Below are 22,295 nucleotides of genomic sequence, written 5' to 3' on the forward strand. Positions count from 1 at the left end.
GATTGCCTTAGCACATGCTAACTTAATTTATAGTTTAGTATGTACAGATTAGATCTTCTACCTGGAATTCTCTTTAAGGACACGGACATGTAGAAGTCATCCCCCTTCTATTTCTCCAACTGCACTGATAGTCTCAAGTGTTTGAGTAAAGTAGGCATTAGAGCGAAGAAGGACCAGGGTGCTTATATTAGCAGAATGATTAATTCTGTGGCCCTCAGAAAGGTTAAGCCTTTCTGAGCATCAGTCTCCCTAACATTAAAAGAGAGAAAGAGAGAGAGAATAACCTAATTTATTGGATTCACCCTATACTGTTAGAAATCAATCAATTAATGCATAATCATAGCTATTTTGATGTGTATTAATGTGGGCATGAGACTCCTTTCTTTTCTTTAAGGGTATTTTCTTGTAATAATTTAATTCAGTTCCCTCTTCTTGGGAAGAGTCATTCCCTTTCTTGTTCTACCTAATTTCATTACTAGAATCATCCCTGAACATTTTGTTAGCCTTAATATTCCAGTCCAAAACCCAGATTCTTCAGGGTTACTGCTGGTTGTAGTCTCAACTTAGGAAACACAGATCTAGGGAATGGCTTTAGGAAAACCACACAGGCGTGTAACCAGAGTGCACATCATTTGACATGGTTGGGTGATGTGCTTGGAGTGTCGTCTGCTTTGGTTAGAGGAGAGGTGTTCCTAGTTGATACCAACTAGACCTGGAAGAATAAGCGGTTTACTGTTGGCCATGACTTCATAAAATACACCCCTTCCAGAATATTCCAGATAGCATCCACCCTCTGCATTTCAGAGCATGTCTTCCCACTGGAGGCCAGGAGCCTCCCAAGGCTAGGATCAAGCTTTCCTATCAGGTTAGCAAGTCTTCATCAAAAGGGACAGTACCTTTCCTGGGTCCTGTCTGATGTGGTTGATCGCCACCCAGTGGACGTAGGCAGTACCACGTATCACAGAATCTAGACAAATGCATTCTTTCACAACTGGTTCTAGGTTTCAACATAGACTTCTTGCTGATAGAATAGAAGGATTCAGGCTGTAAAATGGCATTTAGCAAAAACCATATCACCTTTTCTCTCTACACTGAGCACACTGAACTGGGTGTAAAGCGTGTTCTGAGCCTGGGAAAGCCTATCTTCTGTGTGGTTTCTGTGAGGAGGGCTCTTCCTCTCTGAGAACTCTCATGCTGTTGACTTGAGAGTTGGGGACGTGTTGGGGCTGGCATGTGGCTGTGGCCGGCACTTAGTTTGATGCTAGTTTATCTCTCTGGGCCCTTGGTGGAAAGTTTTGTCTAATGTTCCTGCTGATGGTGGCTCTCCCTTCAGCCTTGTGAGAATTGCCCTCGTTGACAGCTCAGAGGAGGTGGCCCCATGGTAGTGAAGAGCACATCCTGCTTATGTCAGGTTCTATCCAGGTTCCCATAAGTCAGAAAGTGTCTACTGACTTTCTTAATCTTCCCCCCTCATCCAATATAGAGTTGGAAGATTGACCTTCAGTGAAGGCTGGTGCCTCTGTGGAGTACCCCACTTCTCTCTTCCATTGTTCCTTCTGTAGTACACATTCAAACCAGGCTTGAGCTGAGTTTTGGTGGGATCAGGGAGAGGCACCAAGAGATACTACCCTGCTAGGGTAACAATTCACTACTTTAAATCATGGCCAACAGTAAACCGCTTATTCTTCCACATACAGGAACCAACACAGATTTCTATGAAGGGGGATTTGCATAGTATTCAGGGAGTGAAAAATAAGGTGAGATTTGGGATGTTTAGAAAAGCCAATGAAGGATTCTTGGAGGAAGGAACTTCTGAGCTGTAGACAGAGTGGTAGGAATTGTCCAGGCCAGGGCAGCTGGAACCCGGGTTAGGAGGTGGTAGGTTGCATCCTCATGGTATTTCAAGCCTTGAGAGGGCCTCTCATTTTCTCTCTAGGCATCACAAGGCTGACATAGTTGGCTAGAGAACTTGCCATACGGATGGAAGTAGATATGGGGAAAGCAAAGAGCAGGCGGGGGCAACCATGAAGGCAAATAGTAATATTTGTCTGGGATGGTGGCCATTAAAGGCTATGGGAAGAGCTGGCCAAATGAAGAGCTTCTTGTGACGGAATAGACAGGATTGGAGACAGATACTGTGCATGAAGTTGACAAGCAGGTGTCAAATTTTGTGCCAAGACAGAGAGACCATCCTTGCCCTTGGCTGATCTTTATAGAAAATTGTATCTGGGGGGAAGAATTTGAACTTGACTGTTTAGAACTTCCCTTGTGGGTGGAGATGAAGAGTAAATGGTAGTTCTTCAGGAACCATGTCTCTCTCTCTCTCTCAGTCCTCATGGTGGGTCCTCTCTGGTGGAAGCTGGCTTGTGCCGCTGTGTCCTAACAAGGTAGCATAGGACATTTTGGAGGTGACTGCTTAGGGACCTGAGGTGTCCTTTGTGTGTTAGGAGATAAAATTACTCAGGCAATGGCTTCAAAATTCTTCCAAATGTAGGGTGATAAGGCAGAGGAGGGGAACCTTAGCAGGTAAGGCCTGGGAACTTTGCTGTTCTTGAGCTTTCCTTAGCCGAGAGGCCAAGTCCTAGCAAGTTCTTATCTCAGGAGTCTGCTGTTAGGAACTGCAATCACTTTCTGCATCTGGAGAGAAAGGTCTGACTAATGGAAATTCCTAAGGGTAGTTAGATGCAATTAGAGTAACTCTGAGGGCACAGAAATGCCCAAATGAAAAGTAATTATAAGGTTACCTTGAGTTCTTTATTATGTGGATGTGCACGTGTGTGCACAACTACATTACATTTTACCCAAGGAGGGAGATTGACTGTGATTTCACTGATAAGCTGTGTAAAATTAAGGTGGTTGTCTAAGGTGTTTGAAAAAAAGATGACATGCCTTCTATCTTAAAGAAGCATCATGCTTGGGTTAAAGCCCCTCTATTTTTATGCATAGAAATGTTTGCTGAGGCAGAGCTTGTTAACCTCGGGAGGGGGAGGGTACCTTCCTCCGGCCTGAGTGAGTAGAAGGTTTGGGGAGCAATTTCTCAAGGTCCAGGCTGGTAGCTGTTTCTATATTCTTATTTTCTTTGTCTCCTTGCGGGTTTTGTATTTCTTAGATGCAGGCAGTGGTAGTTTTGCTCTGCCCTGCCAGCATCCTGCTGCTCTGCGACAGGAGTTATGCAAACTGGACATTACCGACTCTGTTTTGCTCCTTCCTGGGTCTTGTGCTGCCTGAACATGACCCAGCGAGGTTATATGAATAGGGAGCGTGATGCATGGCACTCACCCAGCCCCAGCCCTTCAGTCCTTCTTATTGGAATGTACATGCTTGAGTCTTGTTTATGTAGAAGTGGAATTTTCAACAATATACCTTTGGAGAGCTTTATGCCCAGAGTGATGATTTATACCAATATACCTTTTAAGAAGCAGTGAATTTTGAATATTCTTATGTTATTTCTTCACCAGTGTCCCAAATACCACAGAGGGACTATGTTAAAGGGTTTGAGCTGTATGGAGTCACCACGTACTCCAGGGACCTCAATCCAGAGGAGTGATGAGTCACAAATGTGCAAAATGCTTATATAGTAGGTCTCTCTCATCTGTGGGATGATCCCCAGGCTCCATCCAATGACTGACACTTCATGATTATATCTGGGGTCAGTTAACATAGCTAGCTAAAAAAAGGTAGTCTGGAACTGGAACCCAGGATCCAAAGTGAGTTAGGATGGAAGCAAGAGTTTGGGACTGATTGGTCTGTAACCAGTGCCTCCTAGGATTCAAGAAGGAAAGCGTAGTTCCCTTGAATAAGCTGAAGGCAGTGCGGTTCAGGCCAGACACAGATTCTGAGCAAGGCAAACAACAGGTGTCTACTGTAGTTTCCCTGAAAGACTTCTGTGCTAGGTCCAAGGTAAGCTCCTTTCCAGGTTCCAGGCTCTGGAATTCTCATTTCATTCAGCTGTCCTCCCTGGCCCAGAGCCCTGTATTGACTGCATCACAGCTCATTACCTCATATTCCACCAGGCCCAGATCTAGCCTCTCATCTGCTGTGGGGCCCAGACAGTGACATCAGGTTACCTTCTGCCTGTAACCTGGCAAGGTAGCCCTCCTTTAGAAGGCCCCACAGAGGCCCCATTGTTCTTTAGGAGCTGGCACTTCATCCTTGTTGGCAGCACTGGCAGCACAGCCTTTCAGGTGCACCCTGGAAGCATTCCCAAATTTAGTCTGCGTTGCACTTCTTTCTACTTTGTTAAGGTGATTGTCAGCATAACTCTTTCTCGTCCTGTTGGGGAGGCAGAGGCCTGCCAGGCAGAAGGTGAAGGGACCCGCTCACACTCTTCGCTTAGACCTTATTTTGTGAGTTCTGACTGAGGGCACATTTGGGCTGAAATATGACTTGTGTGCAGCCGTACTCATCACATTTGTTGTGCTTGTGCTTTGGGGGTGCTTTGGGGCTCCCAGGGTCCTTCTCTCCTTCCATTTTGAAATAACATCCTTTCTTTTCCCCCTCTTGCCTGTCCAGAGTCTCAAGTTTCCTTCCTCCCCACGGTGTTCTGACTTTCAGGATTGCCAGGCGGGAACCCTGTTCTGAAGGAGACCCTCTGCCCGAGAGGCCAGTTCTGAGAGAAGCCTGGTTCCCTACTGTCATGTTTGGACACTTATTAAGTACTCTTCCCGTGAACGTCTGTACCAGGGAGGGATTTGAAACTGGGTCCTGTGTTCCTCTCCCACCTCCAAGTGCCTCCTGTTGTGTTGCAGAACAGGGTGCTGTGCTTAGGATCCGCATCAGCTGAGCTGTGGAAGGTGGGCCAGGCTCTCTTCAGTAGCCTGAGCTCCAGACTGAGGACAGCCGCGCCTGCTGAGCCCAGTGCCCTTTACCAACAGCCTGGCTCAGAAGGGACCCTAGGGTCCCTGTGTCCTTTGTTCAGCACACTTCAAGCAGATTGCACTGCAAATACTAGGAGAAGAACCAAACCAAACACAATCGAATGATGCGAATCATCACCCTTAACATTAAGAGAGAAAATGGGAGCAAAAGAGAGAAGTGCAATATAATTACCTCCTGTTTCCCCTTCCTTCCTCTCCCTCCAGTCCCTCCCATGAGCCCTCCTTATTTTTCTCAAATTCATGACCTCTTTTTATTTAATGATGGATGTATGTATATATGTATGATGTGTGTACATGACAGTCATTTACACACAAAGTATGATACATACAGTATATGTGTGTGTGTATATATATATATATGCGTATGTATATATAGTGTGTGTGTATGTGTGTCTGAAACAAGCTAAAATATAAATCCACCATGTGACCCAGCTCGAATACTCCAGTCATATGTTGGAAGGACTTGATATCCTATTCTCCACAGATACTTTCTCGGTTGTGTTCATTGCTGCTCTACTGCACAGTAGCTAGGGAATGGAAACAACCTAAATAACCTTCAACTGAGGGAAGGGATGCTTTTATTTAGCAAGTCATGTTGATCCGGAAAGCCAGAACCTTCCATCTTATTAAATCCAGGCCTTGTTACGTTATGCCTCCTGTTACCCTCCACTGGGAGTTCGAACTTAATGCCATTTCCCCTTCAATGAGAGAAGCCTGGATAGATGGTAATTTGAATAATTAGCCTAATCTGCAGGAAGGCTGCATGTGGAATTAAGTTAAGCACGCTGTAGTGAGCAGCCTTGTCTGTCAGGCCACTTAAAGGTACCTTGGTGATTTTATGCCCTGAACAGAAGCTGAGGGCTCAGGAAGGAGCATTGACTTTTATTGCTGACTTAAAGGAAAGTTTAGTTTTTAAATTTGACAAGGGCCCCTGAGAGTTTTCATTATAGATACCATGTGTGGGGTTGGCTTCTTAAGAAAATCCCAATACAAAAACAGTGCCAGGGCTTAGTTCTTCGGGAGACTGGAAACCGGCTCAGATGGGATGACAAGCTGTGGGCTAAAGAGAATGGGTCTGAGAGGGTCTGAGAACGTGGGCCTTGAATGTGTTACAGAATCACACGGGGAGGGTTTGGCAGCATGGACCTATACGTTAGGGATACTGATGTTGCTTCTGAGCCAGGCTTCTTCCTTGGTGCCCTGAAGTGTGAGATTCCCATGAACATACATGCATTGTAGCACAGGGAATCAAGCCCAGGGCCTTGTGCATGCTAGGCTAGCACTTTACCACTGAGCTATATCTCCATCCCATAGGATTTGAATTGTTAGAGCAACTGCAATAAAAATGCTAACTTCTAGAGCAAATTAATACTTTGTGCAAAGTATCTTAAGTACTTATATAAGTATATAAAGCACTGTTATATAAGCAGTTATTTATTACTTTGAGTTAACATTTCTTCTGTGAAATGGTCTGAGGAACAAACCTTGCTGAGTATAGGCAGAAGGACTTCAGAAGGGCAATGACTAGGAAGGCCAGTTTAATTTCAATAATTTGTGTTTTCCTCTTTTTCTTATTAGATTTGTCTTCGGCAAAGCGGAAGTTCGCAGATTCCTTAAATGAATTTAAATTCCAGTGTATAGGAGATGCAGAAACAGATGATGAGATGTGTATAGGTAAGTCATAAGCCGTGGGAGATGAAAACATCTGTTGTTCATGGCAGCAAGCCTTTACCTGGGCTAGGAGCCTGTGAGACTAGTAAGGGCAGGAACCCAGTGAGTAGTGGAACAGCACAGATGCACGGGTCAGGATGGGCTTCTCCTGTGCTGGCCTCACTCCCTGTCCAGTGGCAGGAAGAAGCTCCAGCCCACCTTCCTTCCGTGTTCTTCTGGCTGGTTTTGTGGCACTCTCCTTCCTTCCTCCCCCCCCTTAATCCAACCACAGCACTAAGAACCTAGGGCAAGAGCTAATGTGGATTAAGGTTGCACAGTGTTAGCTGATGGACTGAGATAGAATAGTACTATGTTTTAGTTGAATATTTTAAACGGAATTAGTGTGTAAGCTGAGTTTATGTCAAGTTCTAGGTTTTTGTTTTGTTTTGGTTTTGTTTCTTTATCTTTCAAATGTTCACAAATTTGATTGAGTGACCTTCCATTCTGGCTGGAACCATGTAACTGTCACTGCCTTCAGAGCAGGAACAGGGCTCAGTTGCCAGCTCCCTGTGTCTGCAGCTCTCTCTCCTTTAGTTTCCTTACTGAGAGGTTGAGATGAGCTCCTATATATCACCATTCCCAGTAAAGAACTGTCCCCTGCTTTATTGTACAGGCAGCTCTGAGCACAGAGCATGGGCACAGTCAAGACTCATCACTTTGCTGGGTCTCATATTCTTTTTTTTTTTCCCTTATATTGGGCATATAGATGCCATAGAGGGAGGAAGAACTAAGAAAAGTTGGGGCTGGGATTGTAGTCCCAGGGTAGAGGATGTGCTTAGTATATGTGAGGCATAAGAAATAAAAAGAATTGATAAACTTAAGGTTGCTCATTAACCCATTAGATGTTTTTTTGAGTCTGTTGTCAAGCTGAGCAACAGGGTTTGGGTTTGCGCACAGACAGCTGGAAAGTAGCTGAGAGCAATGAAAATGTGTTCTTGTTGCAAGTCTCAAGGCCTTTCCAGCATTGCCTAAGTATCCTACTGTCCTCAGGGGTCCTCCACTAAGTGCCTGATGCCTTCATGAAAGATTCTGGTAAAGACCATCTGTGTTTGCCTGCTGTGCTGCAGGCTGCACTCTCTTAAGGAGGGGCTTCAGAACTCAGGGAGAAGGAATCCAGGGGATGCCAGAGATGTGGCTTCTGTTGTGCACAGAACTATCCCTTTAATTGTCACACCAAAAGAAAGGTTCGATCCCGACGCAACCCAGCAACAAAGATTGAAGAGCTTGAATCCTGCACAGGAAATCCTTCAACTCTGGAACTATGCCCCTTCCAGCCTCAAGGCTGGGAGCCTGCCAGTACCTCACCAGTCCTAGAAACTCTCAGGAACAGGTGGGGCTTTTCCTTGGAGAAATCCTGTAGCTGGTGTTCCAGGTGCAATTGACCTGCATTTCTGGGCCATCCTGTCTTACTAAATGATTAAAAGATGAGGGAATCTGACATCTTTGGGCTTCTGTGTGTATGAAAGGAATTTAAATTGTAAGTTGCTCATGCACACCCATCATCCTGCTTTCGCTTCATGACCTCTTTCTTTCTTCCAGCGAGATCTTTGCAAGAATTTGCTAGTGTTCTCAGGAATCTTGAGGATGAGCGGAGTCGCATGGTGAGTATCCAGAGCTGTTCTCAGTTCTAGACAGTCTGTGTACATTGAGAGAACAAGGAATTTCCTGTCAGAAGATCCAGGTTTAAGGCCAGACTCTGCCTCTGGAGTACTCTGAGGCTCTGAACCTTTGCAGACTTTGAAGGTTTCTGTGAGTGTTAAAACAATTACTGGTCCATAACTTGAAGAGCATCACTGTCCTCAACATTCACTGTAGGTTGGGGAGGTGATTCCGTCAGTAAGGTACTCTTTGTATAAGCAGGAGAATCTGAGTTCAAATCCCCAGCCCCCACATAAAAAGCTGGGTTTGGTGGTGCATGCCTGTAATCCCTATGGTTTGCTAGCCAGTTGTTCTGGCCAAATTGGTGAGTTCCACATTCAATAAAAGACTCTCAAAAAGTAAGGTGGAAAAGTGGATAGATACCTGAGATGTAACATTGATGTCAACCTTTGGCACACATGCACACATGTAGAAGCAGCACAACACACACACACACACACACACACACACACACACACACACACACTGAGAGAGAGAGAGAGATTTTAGAGTGATGTCTTTGACTGAGTTAACTTTCAGGAATCAGGAGGAAGGAAAAAGCATGTGTCTTTGTGCCTTCTTAGCCCTGTCCATAGCCTTCTGAGGGAAGACATCACTGAGTTTTTGCCACACCTCCAATCACAAGGCACCTGCCACATAGCTGATCCCAGAAAATGTCACCTGGCACAGGAATGTGATTGTGGGAGCTCCTCAGAGACATAGATACTCTGCAAATTTAAGCAGATGCTGGCCTCTAGGTTCCAAAGTAGTGCTTTCAAACTAGTGCCTGTTGTGAAGCCTTTGCTGGGCAAAGGCTCTCTACATTTCCTACATCCCCCAGGCAGCAGGAGTGGGAACAAAAGCCCCCAACAGGCTGTGTACGGCCTTGTACCTGGGGTGAGCTATAGGGGCTCATTTCCGGACAGGCTGAGCCAGAAGGATTCCAAAAGTGGAGCATTACCCTTACCAGACACTGTACAGCCAGAGCCTGACCTGTTCTCTGTAGCTCCTGTGATAACTCTGAAGTCCCATCTGTATCATCCCCATTTTCCAGATGAAGATACTGAGGTTTACAGGAGCCAAGTTGCTCACCCAGGCTCACATGGTTAATAAACTGCAGTCTTGGTTCAAATCCATATCGACATTATACCAAAAGATGTGGGAATTTCTTTAAAACTCTTGAGTACAGAAGGTCCCACTCTTTTCATGGCAGAGACTCCCCCGCCTTCTGATTTCCTATTGCTGTTTTCTTGAACCCAAGTTGGAGCATTAGTGGCAGTGGCAGGTGTGGTGGTGGGCAGATGGGTATGTGAAAGCTTGAGTGTGCACACATTAGTGCTCGAGAAATGGAAACGGATTTTTTGAGTCTGATTCTCAGTCATGTCAATATTTGGGAGTGGGAGTGTGGTAAGAAAATCACCATGAATACCCTGCAGATTCCTGTGGCCTGTGGTAGGGGAACAATGACTGGATTATACTTTTTTCAACTTGTCTCTGCAACTTTATTATTACCCTCTACATCGGAAGAGGCTGTCACAAGCCTCTTCCCACCCTGGGATAGCTTTATCATCAGCTCAGCTCAGCAAAGTGTACCCTTTTGGGGGAGCCATGGTTCTCTGGGATATTTGGCCAGCCATTGTGTTATCTGGGCATCTGGCTCATTCCTTGGATTCTGCATTTACCACATGTGTCTGGATGATTACTGTGGGCATCTGTGTGGCTAGTGCCTATGAGTTCCTTGAGGGCAGAGAATGGCCCTCCCTGTCCCACCGTCAGTCCAATTACTCCTTACTGTCTGTAGCCTCTCATCTGATATATAAGAACACAGGTCTTGTTGACACTAGACAAGATAGTGCTTAGAGTACTGGGATGAGGACCTGTCTTGCTTCCCTCATGAGCAGCTGAGTCTCCTTAGGACTAGAATCTCAGCATGGATGCCTGCTGGAATAACTTGGGGGACTTTACAAGTGCAGATGTCTGTGACCAGTACCAGAGATTGTGTTGTTGGTCTAAAGTGTGGCCTGGCTACTGAGATTGTAAAAGCTCCCCCTTCCCCTATAGGGATTCTCACATACAACCAAAGTTGGAAACCACTCATCAGCTGGCTCAGTACACCTCTGCGAACTTCAGAAACTCCCATTTGGTTTATGGGAAGGACTTACATAAACTAATTAAACAATACCAGTTGTTGATAAAGATCAGATAAGTTTACTATTGTTGCCACACTGCGGTGTTAACTTGTACTCTGCAGCAGAGGCGAGTGCTTTCAAAATTAGGAAACAGGCAAATGGAAGAAAAGAAAAGGAAGACCTGCCCGTTTTCTGTCCTTCACACTATCCAGGCAGTTCTTTCCTGTGTCCGGCAAGAGCCTCTAGCATTTACTGTGTTGTTGCAATTGTGAAGGGCATGCATATGATTTAGAGAAAATAATGCTTTGTTGAAGTTGAGATTCCTGAGATAATTAGTTGAGAGAAGAGTGAGCAATGAGTAAAGATTGTAAAATATTGTGCTGCTTTAGAAAGAACTGTAGAATTTTAGAGCTGGAACAATTTAGCCCCTGCATTCTTTGGATTAGGAAATTAGAGCCCAGAGAATTTAAATGTTTTGTTCATGGTCGCACACTTGGCAGTTTGTCAAGAAGTCATTCATTCACTCACTTGGTCATTCAGAAGTGTTTGAGTATGCCTTTGTTTCTGATTTTTTTTGGTGCTTTGGGAACACTGGGGGATGAGTGTGTATTTAAAGGGTGTTGTATTTGTCTGTAGATAGTATTGAGCCAGAAAACTACCTGGCATATATGTGTTCTGAAGGGCTGGGTTGACAGATAGCTTCTCTGAATTAGTTTTGGGGGTCAGGGAAGGCCTCCACAGAGAAGCAAACTTTAAGCTGAAGCCTTGATTACAATCTGTATAAGTGCATCAGCTGGAAAAGCCAGAGGCAATGGTCACGAGATAGGGCAGATTTGGTGCATTTGAGATCCATTGGTATGACAGTGAATCAGATTGTGGGAACTGATGGCTGAGCCCTGTAGAATGCAGAGGTCTTAGCCCCAGTTAATTCCCTAAGGTAACTCATCATTCTGGAGGATCTTTTCCATAGAAGATGTCCAAAGGTGTTTTGTTTTTTAACGGAGACTCACTATAAATGTACTTTGCCTCTAGCTTGCGTGAATGGTGAATTTATGTCACCTGAAGCCCAAAACTAATACTGCCTCTGTTACCAGGTCCCTATAGCCTATAAAGGGTTGCCTACCATTTGGTTTCATGTATTTAAACCTTGGAAGGCTGGAGTTGAGAGGATTGTAAGTTCCAGGCTGTCCTGGGCTGCACTGCACGGTGAGACTTTCTCCAACAATATCAAACTCTTCACAGGAAGAAGGTCACATTTGGAGCTTCCAAGTAGATTCTCTTTTAAGGAGCTGTTGTCCAGTGACATACTGGGAGGGCTGGAAGAACATATGTGGAAGAGCTGCTGTAGTTCATTACTAATCTTGGCATTTCCCCCTGCCCTTTGCTTTTCTTCATCAGATTGAAAATGCCAGTGAGGTGCTCATCACGCCCTTGGAGAAGTTTCGGAAGGAGCAGATCGGGGCTGCCAGGGTGAGGATTTTGCAAACTTTGCTCTTATGTGTTGGGGTGAAGGTCTGAAAACTGCATCAGCCTGGGCCCTGGTTAGTTGACTCTGTTAGTCTTCCTGTGGAGGTTCTTCTGTCCTTCCCACTATTTTGTACAATACTACCTATACTTCAGCCAATGTTTGGCTGTGAATCCCAGCATCTGCTGGGTGGAGCCTCTCAGAGGACAGCTATGCTAGGCTCCTGTCTGTGAGCATAGCAGAGTATCTTTAATAGTGTTAGGAGTTGGCTTTCTCCCATAGAGTGGGTCTCATGTTTTTTTATTTTATTTTATTTTATTTTTTATTATATCTCCCTCTCTACCACTCCATTCACTTGTACATTTATATCACAGTATTATGTAAATTTAAGAAAAAAAAAAACAAAGCTTAAAGGCAACCCAGGGAGCCCTCAGAGTCAACTAAGGAGCCCTCGGAGCTCTTTGCCTGGTTTGGACAGTGTCTTGTTCCTGAACTTATTTGATGCTAAAATTACTTTTCCTGCTGCCTTTCTTTTCTGCTGCTGCTTTTTGGTTGCTATAACAACCTGTTGCACAGGGGTCCTTGTGCCAGGAAGGGGAGTTTGTCCTAGTTTCTTTTTTGCTGTTGTGATCAAATACCCTTACAAAAACAGCTTAAGGGAGAAAGGGTTCTTTTCAGCTCACACTTCCAGGAAACAGTGCATCCTGAGTCACAGGGGTAAAAGCCTGACACAACTGGTCACATCACATTCACACCAAGAAACAGAGCAATACATCCTGCTTCTCCTCCCCAGTCCTCTCTATACAGTGCAGGATCCTGCTCTGACTGGCATCTCTCCCCTCATTTAGCATAAGCAGGGTAATCCCCATAGGTTTGTTGAAGCCTGTCTTCCAGGTGATTCTAGATTTTGGCAGGTGGACAGCAGTAACCCATAACAGGGCCCCTGGGAATTCTTGTGCTAGAGGCCCTTCAGATCTTGACATAACTGTGGCCCTGAGTTTATGTTTCTGAATTGAGCAAGCTGGCTTTTTGTGTGCAGGAGGCAGAGCTGTAACACTGTGCTTTGTAATAAGTAGAACAGATATCTGAGAGCAGAGGTTAAGAGTGGCCTTAGAGTTAGATTGCTTGTTCCAACTTTTACACCTGTGAACTTGGGGAGGTTTCTAAACCTTCCCACCTCTATTTGCTCATCTTTAATAATACTTTACCCCACAGGGTTCTTAAGAATAAATGAGGCACCTAAAATAGTGCATATCCTATAGCTATCTGAACAGAAGGACAGTGTCATTTAGTCATTCTGCTGTGGCTATAACCCGAGATACACACCAATTACTAAGAGTATGTGAGAAGGGCTTAAGAGGTGGCTGGCTCAGTGGATAAGTGTGCATTTTGCTTTTACAGAGCACCTGAGTTTCATTCTAGGACCCATATTGGGTGTTCACAATTTCTCACATCTGCCTGTAATTTCAGCTCCAGGGTATCTGATGTCTCCCTCTGGCCTCTAAGGACACTATAATCACATGTATAAACACACACACACACACACACACACACACACACACACACACACACACTTACACACACACTTAAAAATAAAACACATAATAATATATGTGAGAGCCCAGCAGTTAGGGTTGATGAATGACAAGTGGATATGGTTGTTCTAGCTAGAAAGGAAGACATTAGACACAAAGCTCTAATTCCAAATTGTAGTATGTGCTTGGGGGGGGGGGTTACCTTCATCAAGCTGATACTTTTGATGTATTGGAACATTTGCAAGTGAAATGACGCATGTGATGAAAAGGAAGTGTTTGTAGGTGACAGATACCTGATCTGCAGGTATCAGCACTACCACTGCCATCACCATTATCACCATTATCATTATCAGTGTCACTATCACCAGTGACAACAGCAGCAGCAGCAGCTCCACCACCACCCACCACCACCAGCACTGTCGCCACCATTACTACAATTGCCACTTCTCCCACCCTTTTCTCGGAGTTCCAATTGCTGGAATAAAGCACCATGGCCAGAAGCAACTTAAAGAAGAAAGGGTTTAGTTTCCCTACCTTTCAGAAGGTATCACCAAAGGAAGTGAGGGAAGGAAGGCAAGGCAGGAGCCCGGAGGCAGGAACTGAAGCAGAAGCCATGAAAGAACACTGCTCACTGGCTTGTTCTTCATGGCTTGCCCAACTTGCTTTCTTATAGCACCTAGGACCACCAGCTCGGGAGTGGCACCACCACCCACCTCAATCAAGAAAATGTTCTACAGTCCAATTTGCTGGGGACATTTTTCTCAATTGGGGTTCTCCACAAATGGCTCTCGCCTGTGTCAGGTTGACATAAAATTTGTCATCACCATTACCACCTCCACCAATCATCAGCATCACTACAGCCACCATTATCATAAGCACCACCACCATTACTCTGACAGTTACCACTACCACAAGCGGCCTCCATCACCATCATCGTCACCCCACCGTTACTATTGGCACCACAATGTCATTTCTCATCATCATCACTGAAATATGCCGAGTACTCTGCATGCACCAGTCACTTTGCTAAGTAACTGCATATAGTTTCACTCATCCAGTCCAAGTAACTCTGTGAAGAGCAAATGTTCGTATTTTATTGCAGAGTTGAGATCTGGAAGATGAAACCTGAGCAATGATCTCGTCTCACTCCCCTGTGTTTGTAGAGGAGAAAGTTGAATCCTAGAAGGTGATGGTAGTTGCTTAGGATTTGCCCCTCTAGAGTTGGGAATATATTCCGTGATCTTGACCCTTTTCTTGATCTGCCCTCAGTGGTGTGTCTGGAAGATAGAGACTACCTTAAGTCCTGAGTGCCCAGATAACGCACTGCCCCAGCTCGAGAATACTACCTTGCTGTGGTGGCATTCACTGCCAACTTGACGGGATAGAAAAACCTCCAAAGAGGTAGCAGCCCTCTGGGCATGCCTATGAGGGACTGCCTTGATGTAGGCAGCAGCACTGCTGGGCTCGGGTCCTGGACTACAAAAAAGGGAGAAAGGTAGGGTCTGGAGAAATGGTTTAGCATGTACTGCTCTTTTAGAGGACCCAGGTTTGGTTACTAGCACCCGTGTTGGGCAGTTTATACCACCTGTAACTTCAGCTCCAGGGTATCTGACTCCTCCTTCTGGCCTCTGTCTCCACCTGGCACTCAGGTGTGCACACACACACACAAATTAAATCTTGAAAAATAACAGGGACTGAAAATATGGCGTAGCAGTTAAGAGGGTATATACTGTTCTTCCAGAGGACCTAAGTTCAGTTCCCAGCACCCATATTGGATAGTTCACAACAGCCTGTCACTCCAGTTCCAGGGCATTCAACTTCTACCTTCTGGCCTCCAACGGCCCCTGCACTCACACGCATATAGCCCTACACAGACACACAGAGATAGACATAATAAAAACAATATTTTAAAAGCAGGAAAGGAGAAAGCGAGCCGAGCGTCAGCCCTCATCTCCCTCTGCCGCACTGACTCTGGATGCACGCGTGACCAACTGTCAGATTCCCAGGACCGCAACCTTCCCTGCCGTGATGGAAGTCAGCCAAGTAAACCCTTTCTTTCTGGGCCTGCCCTTGTCAATTACTGTGTGACAGCAGTGAGACAGGGCACGGAATACCGTGTTCTAAGGCTTTCCCTGCAGAGGCCTTGGCACCGTTCCAGCATGAAGGCTACTGCTTTTTCTTTCCTTCCTTCTTTCTCTGCTCACATCTCCATCCATTTGCCATAGATGTGGAGGCCCTAGTCGCATGAAAGTTACAAAATGCCAGTGACTCATGTTGGCTGGCCTTTCCTAACCTCTGGCCAGCTGCACTGCCTGGTCCTAGGGTGCCCTGTGGGGTTGCTGACCACTAGGCTGAGAGTGGATGTGTGTGATGTGAGCATCGAGTGGAGTTGGAACCCAGCCCCAAGCTTGTGGATTGATGGAGAAGAATTGCTTGCCTGAGCCTTTCTCGATTTGGAGGGGCTGTGATAGAATCGTGCGGAAGAGAGTTACGTGGCGGGTTCACAAATCACGCCATGCGACCAGTTCCATGTGGGAGGTTTATTAGGGGAAGGGGTGGGGGTCGCAGAGACTGTCTCTGAATGAGGCAGGAGAGAATGAGAGAGAGAGGAGGAGCTTTGGGTTCTCTTATAAGGTGACCCAGAGCATGTGCAGGTAGTTTCCGGTGGTCAGCGGATGGTGTTCTGGTAGCCTCACAGATGCCTGATAACCAGTTCGTCGGGTTTCTCAGGGCTGGCAGTAAAGATGCCTGCTTAAGGATCCCAACAGGCAGTGTTTCTACAATCCTTTTCTTCATTCATGTTTGCTGGTTTCATGGTTTGCTTATGATTAGGCTTTTAGCCAAACTCAGATCCATAGGAATGGATTCCTGCCTGCAAAGTGTTGTATGATCACTTCTGCTCTCTGTGAGGCTTAGGATCTTGCTGTTGACCAGATAAATGTTGGAATCTCAGAGACCTTGGCTCAGAGTGTTCTGCCCTAGGGCATTAGCGCTATTGGCTCTTTTCTGAGTTTCCCCTTGGCCTCCTCAGGTGTTTAGCAGGTCTGAATCATCTCCTCTCCCCACTGAGGCCTTTCCCTTTTTTATTTGTTCATTTGTTTTTGGTTTTTTTTTGTAGCTCTTGCAGCAATCTGTAATTACAGTGCTTTTTTGTTTCCTGGTTAATTGTGTTTCTCTTTCCACTAGAATACTCCCATCATGAGAGGAGGAATTACTGCCCAAAGCAGGGCCTAGGACAGACTGATTGCTCATCATGAATTTGTTAGGTGACTAGAGAGATGGTTTCTTTATTTGACTGGAAATGACTTTTTTTTTAAATTTTTATTTATATATATATATATTTTGTAGCTTTAGAATTGCACAAAATATCTCCGTTGGGCCCCAGATAAGTTAAAAGCAGGACTAAAATGCCGAGTTAGTGCACTTGAGCATCTGTGTGGGACTGGAACGGCTTCCTAGCCTGCCTTGCCCTGCCCACTGCAGTGTGAAGAGCAGGGAGACTGCCTGTGACCGTGTCTCAAGTGGGCAGAGCGTGGGCAGAGCTTGATGTCAGCTTTGTCATTCCCTATGACATTTTGCAAATTGGCTTCCTTCTGAGTTTTCTTACCTATAAAATGGGGAATAAAATTAGAACCTTGGTGACTCAAGAACTTGGTGGGAGAGGGAACACAGGTTGATATGTATATTATTACTTTTTTTTACTTTTAGACAATAATTTAAGCTAATAAAAACTTCTCAACACAAGGAAAGAATTTCCATGTTCCATTTCCTTGACTAACACTTCTGTAGGCCACACCAGATTTGCACCGTCATGCCTTCCCTACTTTACAGTCTGTTACAATCTGGGCTTTCATACGATGAGTTGTGCTGCCTGGGTGTCCCGTGCTGTCATCACCACAAGCCCCTTGGCGGGCAGCAGTGATGCTTTCGTTTTGACGGTTGCCTGCCTCAGTGGACATCATCTGAAGAGCCTTCATCATCATGGGTAGGGGGAGCGGCCCACTGGGAGTGTATGAAAGTCCTGAGGGATCCAGCTACCTTACTCTTGTAACCTCTTAACTCTTTCTCCATTCTCACCCTCTCCCTCCTCCTCCCCAGGAGGCCAAAAAGAAGTATGACAAAGAGACAGAGAAGTATTGTGGCATCTTAGAAAAGCATTTGAATTTGTCTTCCAAAAAGAAGGAGTCCCAGCTGCAGGAGGTAAGGAACCGTGGAGCTCCCGCATGTGCTAATCTATGCATGGTGCGCTGGGAACGCGTGCTGATCGCCCCTTGTGAGCTGATACCTGGACTGAAGGAGAGCGGAGCAAAGGCTCAGTCCTGAAGCCTCCTCCAGGGCCACGCCCTCTCGTCCTCCAACCCTGTACCCGCTCTGTAGCCCACTAGTGGCAGGGAGCACAGTGCTGCCCGCTGCCTCCGGAGAAGCTCCTGTGTGTATGCCTCTTCGTTTCTGGCTGCGGTCTGCCTTGTCCTTCTCTCACCCTTGGCCTTCATGTGGCATTGTTGCCCACCTATGATGAGCTTGTCCTCCTGCCTCTTATCAGTAATTTGCAAGACTGGCATACTTTATTTCCTTAATAATAACTTTTTATTATTTCAATACAGTATTTGATACTTTTTCTTGTTTTAGCTTTAACAGTATTTTACTGTCATACATGTATTTTGATCATCGTTACCTTTTTTTTTTTTTAAGAAAATATCCTTTGATTGGGCATGGTGGCAGAAACCTGTAATGCCAGCACTTGCTAGGCTGAGGAAGGAGGATTGATTATGAGTTCAAGGCCAGCCTAGGCTAAATAGGGAGAGACCCTGTCTCAAAAAAACAAGGGGTTAGTTAGGGCTAAACTTAGTGGCAGAATGTAAGGTCATAGGTTGATCCCCAGTACCACCCCCAAAAAAAGAAAAAAGAAAAAACAAAAAGAAAAGAAAAAAAATTCTCTGACCTGCTCCTGGTTTTCTTGGATTTGAATTTAAAAGAACAATATTGGAAGTTCTTTTAAAAAGTAGGTAATTTGGAGAGAAAAGTCAGTGTGACATTCATGGAGCGCCCACCATTTCACTCTAACTTTTTGGTTTGAGTCCTTCAGCACAGGAGGGAGGAAGGGCAGCAGTGTGGAGTGATGCTGCCATCTAGTGGATATTTTAACAAACAGTGTGTTCGTCAACGACTATGAAGTTCAAGTAGTATTTGTTCTTCAGTTAATATTTACTGGGTACTTCTATGGATGTCTGTTCAGGATATGGGTGTTTTATGGGAGTGAAATTAAGGGTCTTCTCTTGTGGAACTTGTAGTTGTAAAGAAATCACTCTCTCTTGTGTGTGTCCATAGACATAGTGTTTGGCATTGTTCGGTAGCTTACCATTTTTCTTTGGTATCATGTGGTTTGATTTCTTTGAAAAATTCACCTCTGTATATTTTCCCCTTTCTTAGTGTATTCCATAGGTAATGACTTGGTTTCCTGTTGAATTTTGTCTTATTTGCAGGCAGACAGCCAAGTGGACCTGGTTCGGCAACATTTCTATGAAGTGTCCCTGGAGTATGTCTTTAAGGTGCAGGAAGTCCAGGAGAGGAAGATGTTTGAGTTTGTAGAGCCTGTGAGTAGCTGTTTACTTCCATCTGACTAGCAGCAGGCAGTGGTGCCGAGGGGCTGAGCAGCCCCGGCCCAGAGCGGTGCCTTCCCTTAAGGGGCAGGGCCCTTCCTAGCCTGGGAGCATGATAGCTCAGTGATGGCATCCATACAGTCAGCGTCTGCTCCTGCCTCTGGCTGCCTGCTGTTACACTGTTTGATCTGCAGGGAGGGGGAATGTGCCAGTGGGAGTCCAGGGTGGAAGGGCTCTTATCATCCTAGGAAAGAAACCACAGTCCGACAGTCCTGCTTTTCCCACTCTTCCATCAATAATCCAGATGTAGGGGTTAGCCGAGGAAGCAGTGAAATGTACACCGTAGTGTTCTCATTCTGCCCCTGGCTTCACAGCTCCCTCTATCCCAGTCAAGTTCTAAAAAAGACTCGTATTTAAGATATTTTCACACAGTAAATTTGTCATAGGCTAACAGCAGCACAGAGATTCTGCTCAGGGACCATGATAGAATTCAGACTTGGTCAGTGCCCTACTGGGCATGAAAGAGTGACATGTGGGAAAAAGTCTGACCTTTAGGTTGTACCATCATGGTTATGGTTCTGGTCAGCTGTGGCGCCACTCTGCTTACAGTGGCACCTGAACACGGAATCCACAGCAGGAAGACTTCACGGAGGCGCCGGGCTAACAAGAGCCTCAGCTTAAACCATCAGGTCTTTGATGTCTTCAGCCGTAATATGGCCTCTGATTTAGACTCAACCTTAGGATCTCTGTATAAATAAAAGCTCTGTCTTTACCTGGTTGCCTATCGAAGACCCACACAAGGTCAATGTTCCTGCAGTACGCCCCACTCCCAGTTGAGAAGCATCAGGTAGTCAATGGCTGCCCAGCTTTTCTCGGGGTGGGGACCCTGGCATATTGCCCATGCTGCTGCTGTGGACAACTCTGACTGACTCAGTAGGATGCACACAAAACCCTTATACACAATAGATGTCTACTTCACACATGTTTTTCAGGCTTGGCCTGACTCATTTGGCTGGGTTTTTCTTCTTCCTGTTCCTCTCTTCCTTCCTCCTCCTCTTCTTCAGCACTATCATTTTATTTCTTGTTAAGAAATTTGCAGAGACAGTTCCAGCTCTGCTACTTCCTAGATGGGAGCTTGCGCAGGCTACATCCAAGTGCTTCTATTTCTTCCTCTGAAAATAGGGATAAAACCAATACATACCCTCACAGATGCTATTGAGAATTAAATCATATAATGAAGGTGGAGAAGTAAAATCATGGACTTATTTCATGTTGTCCTTTAGTACAATGTGACTTCAACAGCACCTTGCAGCACACCCCCCTGGGGCTCACTAAAATGCAGATTACAGGCCCTATCCTTAAATGTTAAGCTTGGGATAGAACAGGACAATATGAATTTCTAACACCTTGAAAACCACTTTGAGGGCTGGAACGGCCTGGTTGTTTACTGTAAATTGCATCTGATTAGTTACAGGCAGAAAGGAAGCTACAAGAATCCACTGAGTGAGCTTGCTGGGTTATCAGGTGTCAGTCACTGAGCCTGTATGTTCCCTGAAAGGCTTACCTACACACATGTTGACCCTGGCAACTTGTGTTTTAGAAAAGTAACTCAAACTAATGGTATATGTATGTGGTTGGCTTTTAGAAAAATAGCTCAATTCGTAAAGTGATTGCCTAGAATACACAAGGCCCCTGGGCTTGATCCCATGCGCCACAGAAGCCAGATGTGGTAGCACACACCTGCAGTTCTAGTGCTTGGGAGGCAGAGGCAAGAGGATTGGAAGTTTCCAGGCATCCTCAGTTATAGTGAGTTCTAAGGAAGGGAAGTTTGACTTGTGAGAGCGAAACCATTTGTCTCTCCCCTCCTCCCGTTCTCCTTCCCACTTTCGTGTTCTTCCTTCCTTCCATCCACCCATCTGGCATGTGTGCCTGAAGCCTTTATCATCTTGCTGAGATGTCGCATGCTTTAGAGGTGTGGATTGCAGATACTGACACCTTAACTTCCTGAAGCTGAAGCTATGGTCCACGTGTGCCTTGAATTTTCATAACTGAGGGCTGGTTAGTGCTCTTGAGAAGTTGTCCAATGCTCCCCCACCTCACCCCCCTGTTTTTAAGTACCATACCCTCTGAGTTTCACCACAAATTCTTATACCACTGCACCTTTTTCTCCTTTCCCATTCTTTTATCCCATCGCAAGACTTCATTCTTTGCTTGTTGTTTCTTGTTTCCTGATGGGGCTTCCCAGCCCAGTCTGTCTCTGCTCACAGCAGTGCATCCTCTAACACACTCTGACTGTCTCTATTACACAACAGCTTCTGCAGCACTGCATGCTAACAGAGCCTGTTCTGTTGCTGATTGCATTTGACTTCCAACATAACCTGTGTGGACTAACACATACCATTATTGCCTTCCTGCTGAAGATGGGTAAAAAGAGTTATGTGGCTTACCCAATCCATCTTTTCCTCACTCTGCAGCTTGCTGTCTTCTACTGCAAGAATAATGATTCTTGGTAGCCGTGCTGGTTTGCTGGGGCTGGAACTAAGTGCTCACCTACCATAGATGGCCTCTGAAAGGTTCCACCCAGCAGGGGATTGATGCAGATGCTGAGACTCATAGCCAGACTTTGGGCAGAGTGCAGGGAGTCTATGGAAGAAGTTGTGGGGGGGGGATAGAAGGGCACAGAGGGGATAAGAGCTCCACAAGGAGAACAACAAAGCCAACAAAACAAAACAAACAAACAAAAACCAAACCAAAAACCAAAAAAACAAAAACAAAAACTGGGCCCAGAGGGCCTGCAGAGATTAATGCATCAACCAAGGACCATGCATGGAGAGGACCTAGATCCCCTGCTCAAATGTAGCCCATAGGCAGCTTAGTCTCCATGTGGGTCTCTGAGTAAGGGGAGCCTCTGGCATGAACTTGGTTGCCTGCTCTTGATGATGATGCGGCCTTGCCAGGCCACAGAGGAAGAGGATCCAGGCAGTCCTGATGAGACTTGATAAGCTAGGGTCAGATGGCAGGGGAGGAGGACACCCCCTTTCAGTGGACTAGAGGAAAGGGGATAGGAGGGAAGAGAGAAGAAGTGTGGGACTGGGAAGAGATGAGGGAGGGATATAAAATTGTATATATAAAATATATACAATTAGGATATAAAATGAATAAATTGTAAAAAATAAAAAATTTAAAAATTTAAAAACCAACCAACCTACGAAGAAAAAATAAAGTACTCCTAATAGGCTGCTTTTATAGGAGCGTTCTGCAGAGAGGAAGTCTGAGCGAGGTGTTGGCTGGGCCAGGCTTCCATAGAAGCCTATAGGGAATGTATCTTTCTTTTCTTCTCC

At 45.5% G+C, this 22,295-nt stretch overlaps 1 protein-coding gene across 3 annotated transcripts in view; it reads left to right on the forward strand.

Moving 5' to 3' along the window:
* Arhgap26 (Rho GTPase activating protein 26) overlaps positions 1–22,295 on the forward strand; it is a 384,765-nt gene that overhangs the window by 99,005 nt on the left and 263,465 nt on the right. For all 3 annotated transcript variants that reach the window (XM_055622582.1, XM_055622584.1, XM_055622583.1), the window contains exons 2-6: positions 6,456–6,551; positions 8,127–8,188; positions 11,753–11,824; positions 17,453–17,554; positions 18,838–18,948. In XM_055622582.1, the coding sequence (XP_055478557.1) occupies positions 6,456–6,551; positions 8,127–8,188; positions 11,753–11,824; positions 17,453–17,554; positions 18,838–18,948 (443 nt within the window). The remainder of the gene's footprint in view (positions 1–6,455; positions 6,552–8,126; positions 8,189–11,752; positions 11,825–17,452; positions 17,555–18,837; positions 18,949–22,295) is intronic.

The sequence above is a fragment of the Psammomys obesus genome, unplaced genomic scaffold, assembly GCF_907164565.1.
Source record: "Psammomys obesus unplaced genomic scaffold, mPsaObe1.curated_primary_1811, whole genome shotgun sequence".
Taxonomy (NCBI): Eukaryota; Metazoa; Chordata; class Mammalia; order Rodentia; family Muridae; genus Psammomys; species Psammomys obesus.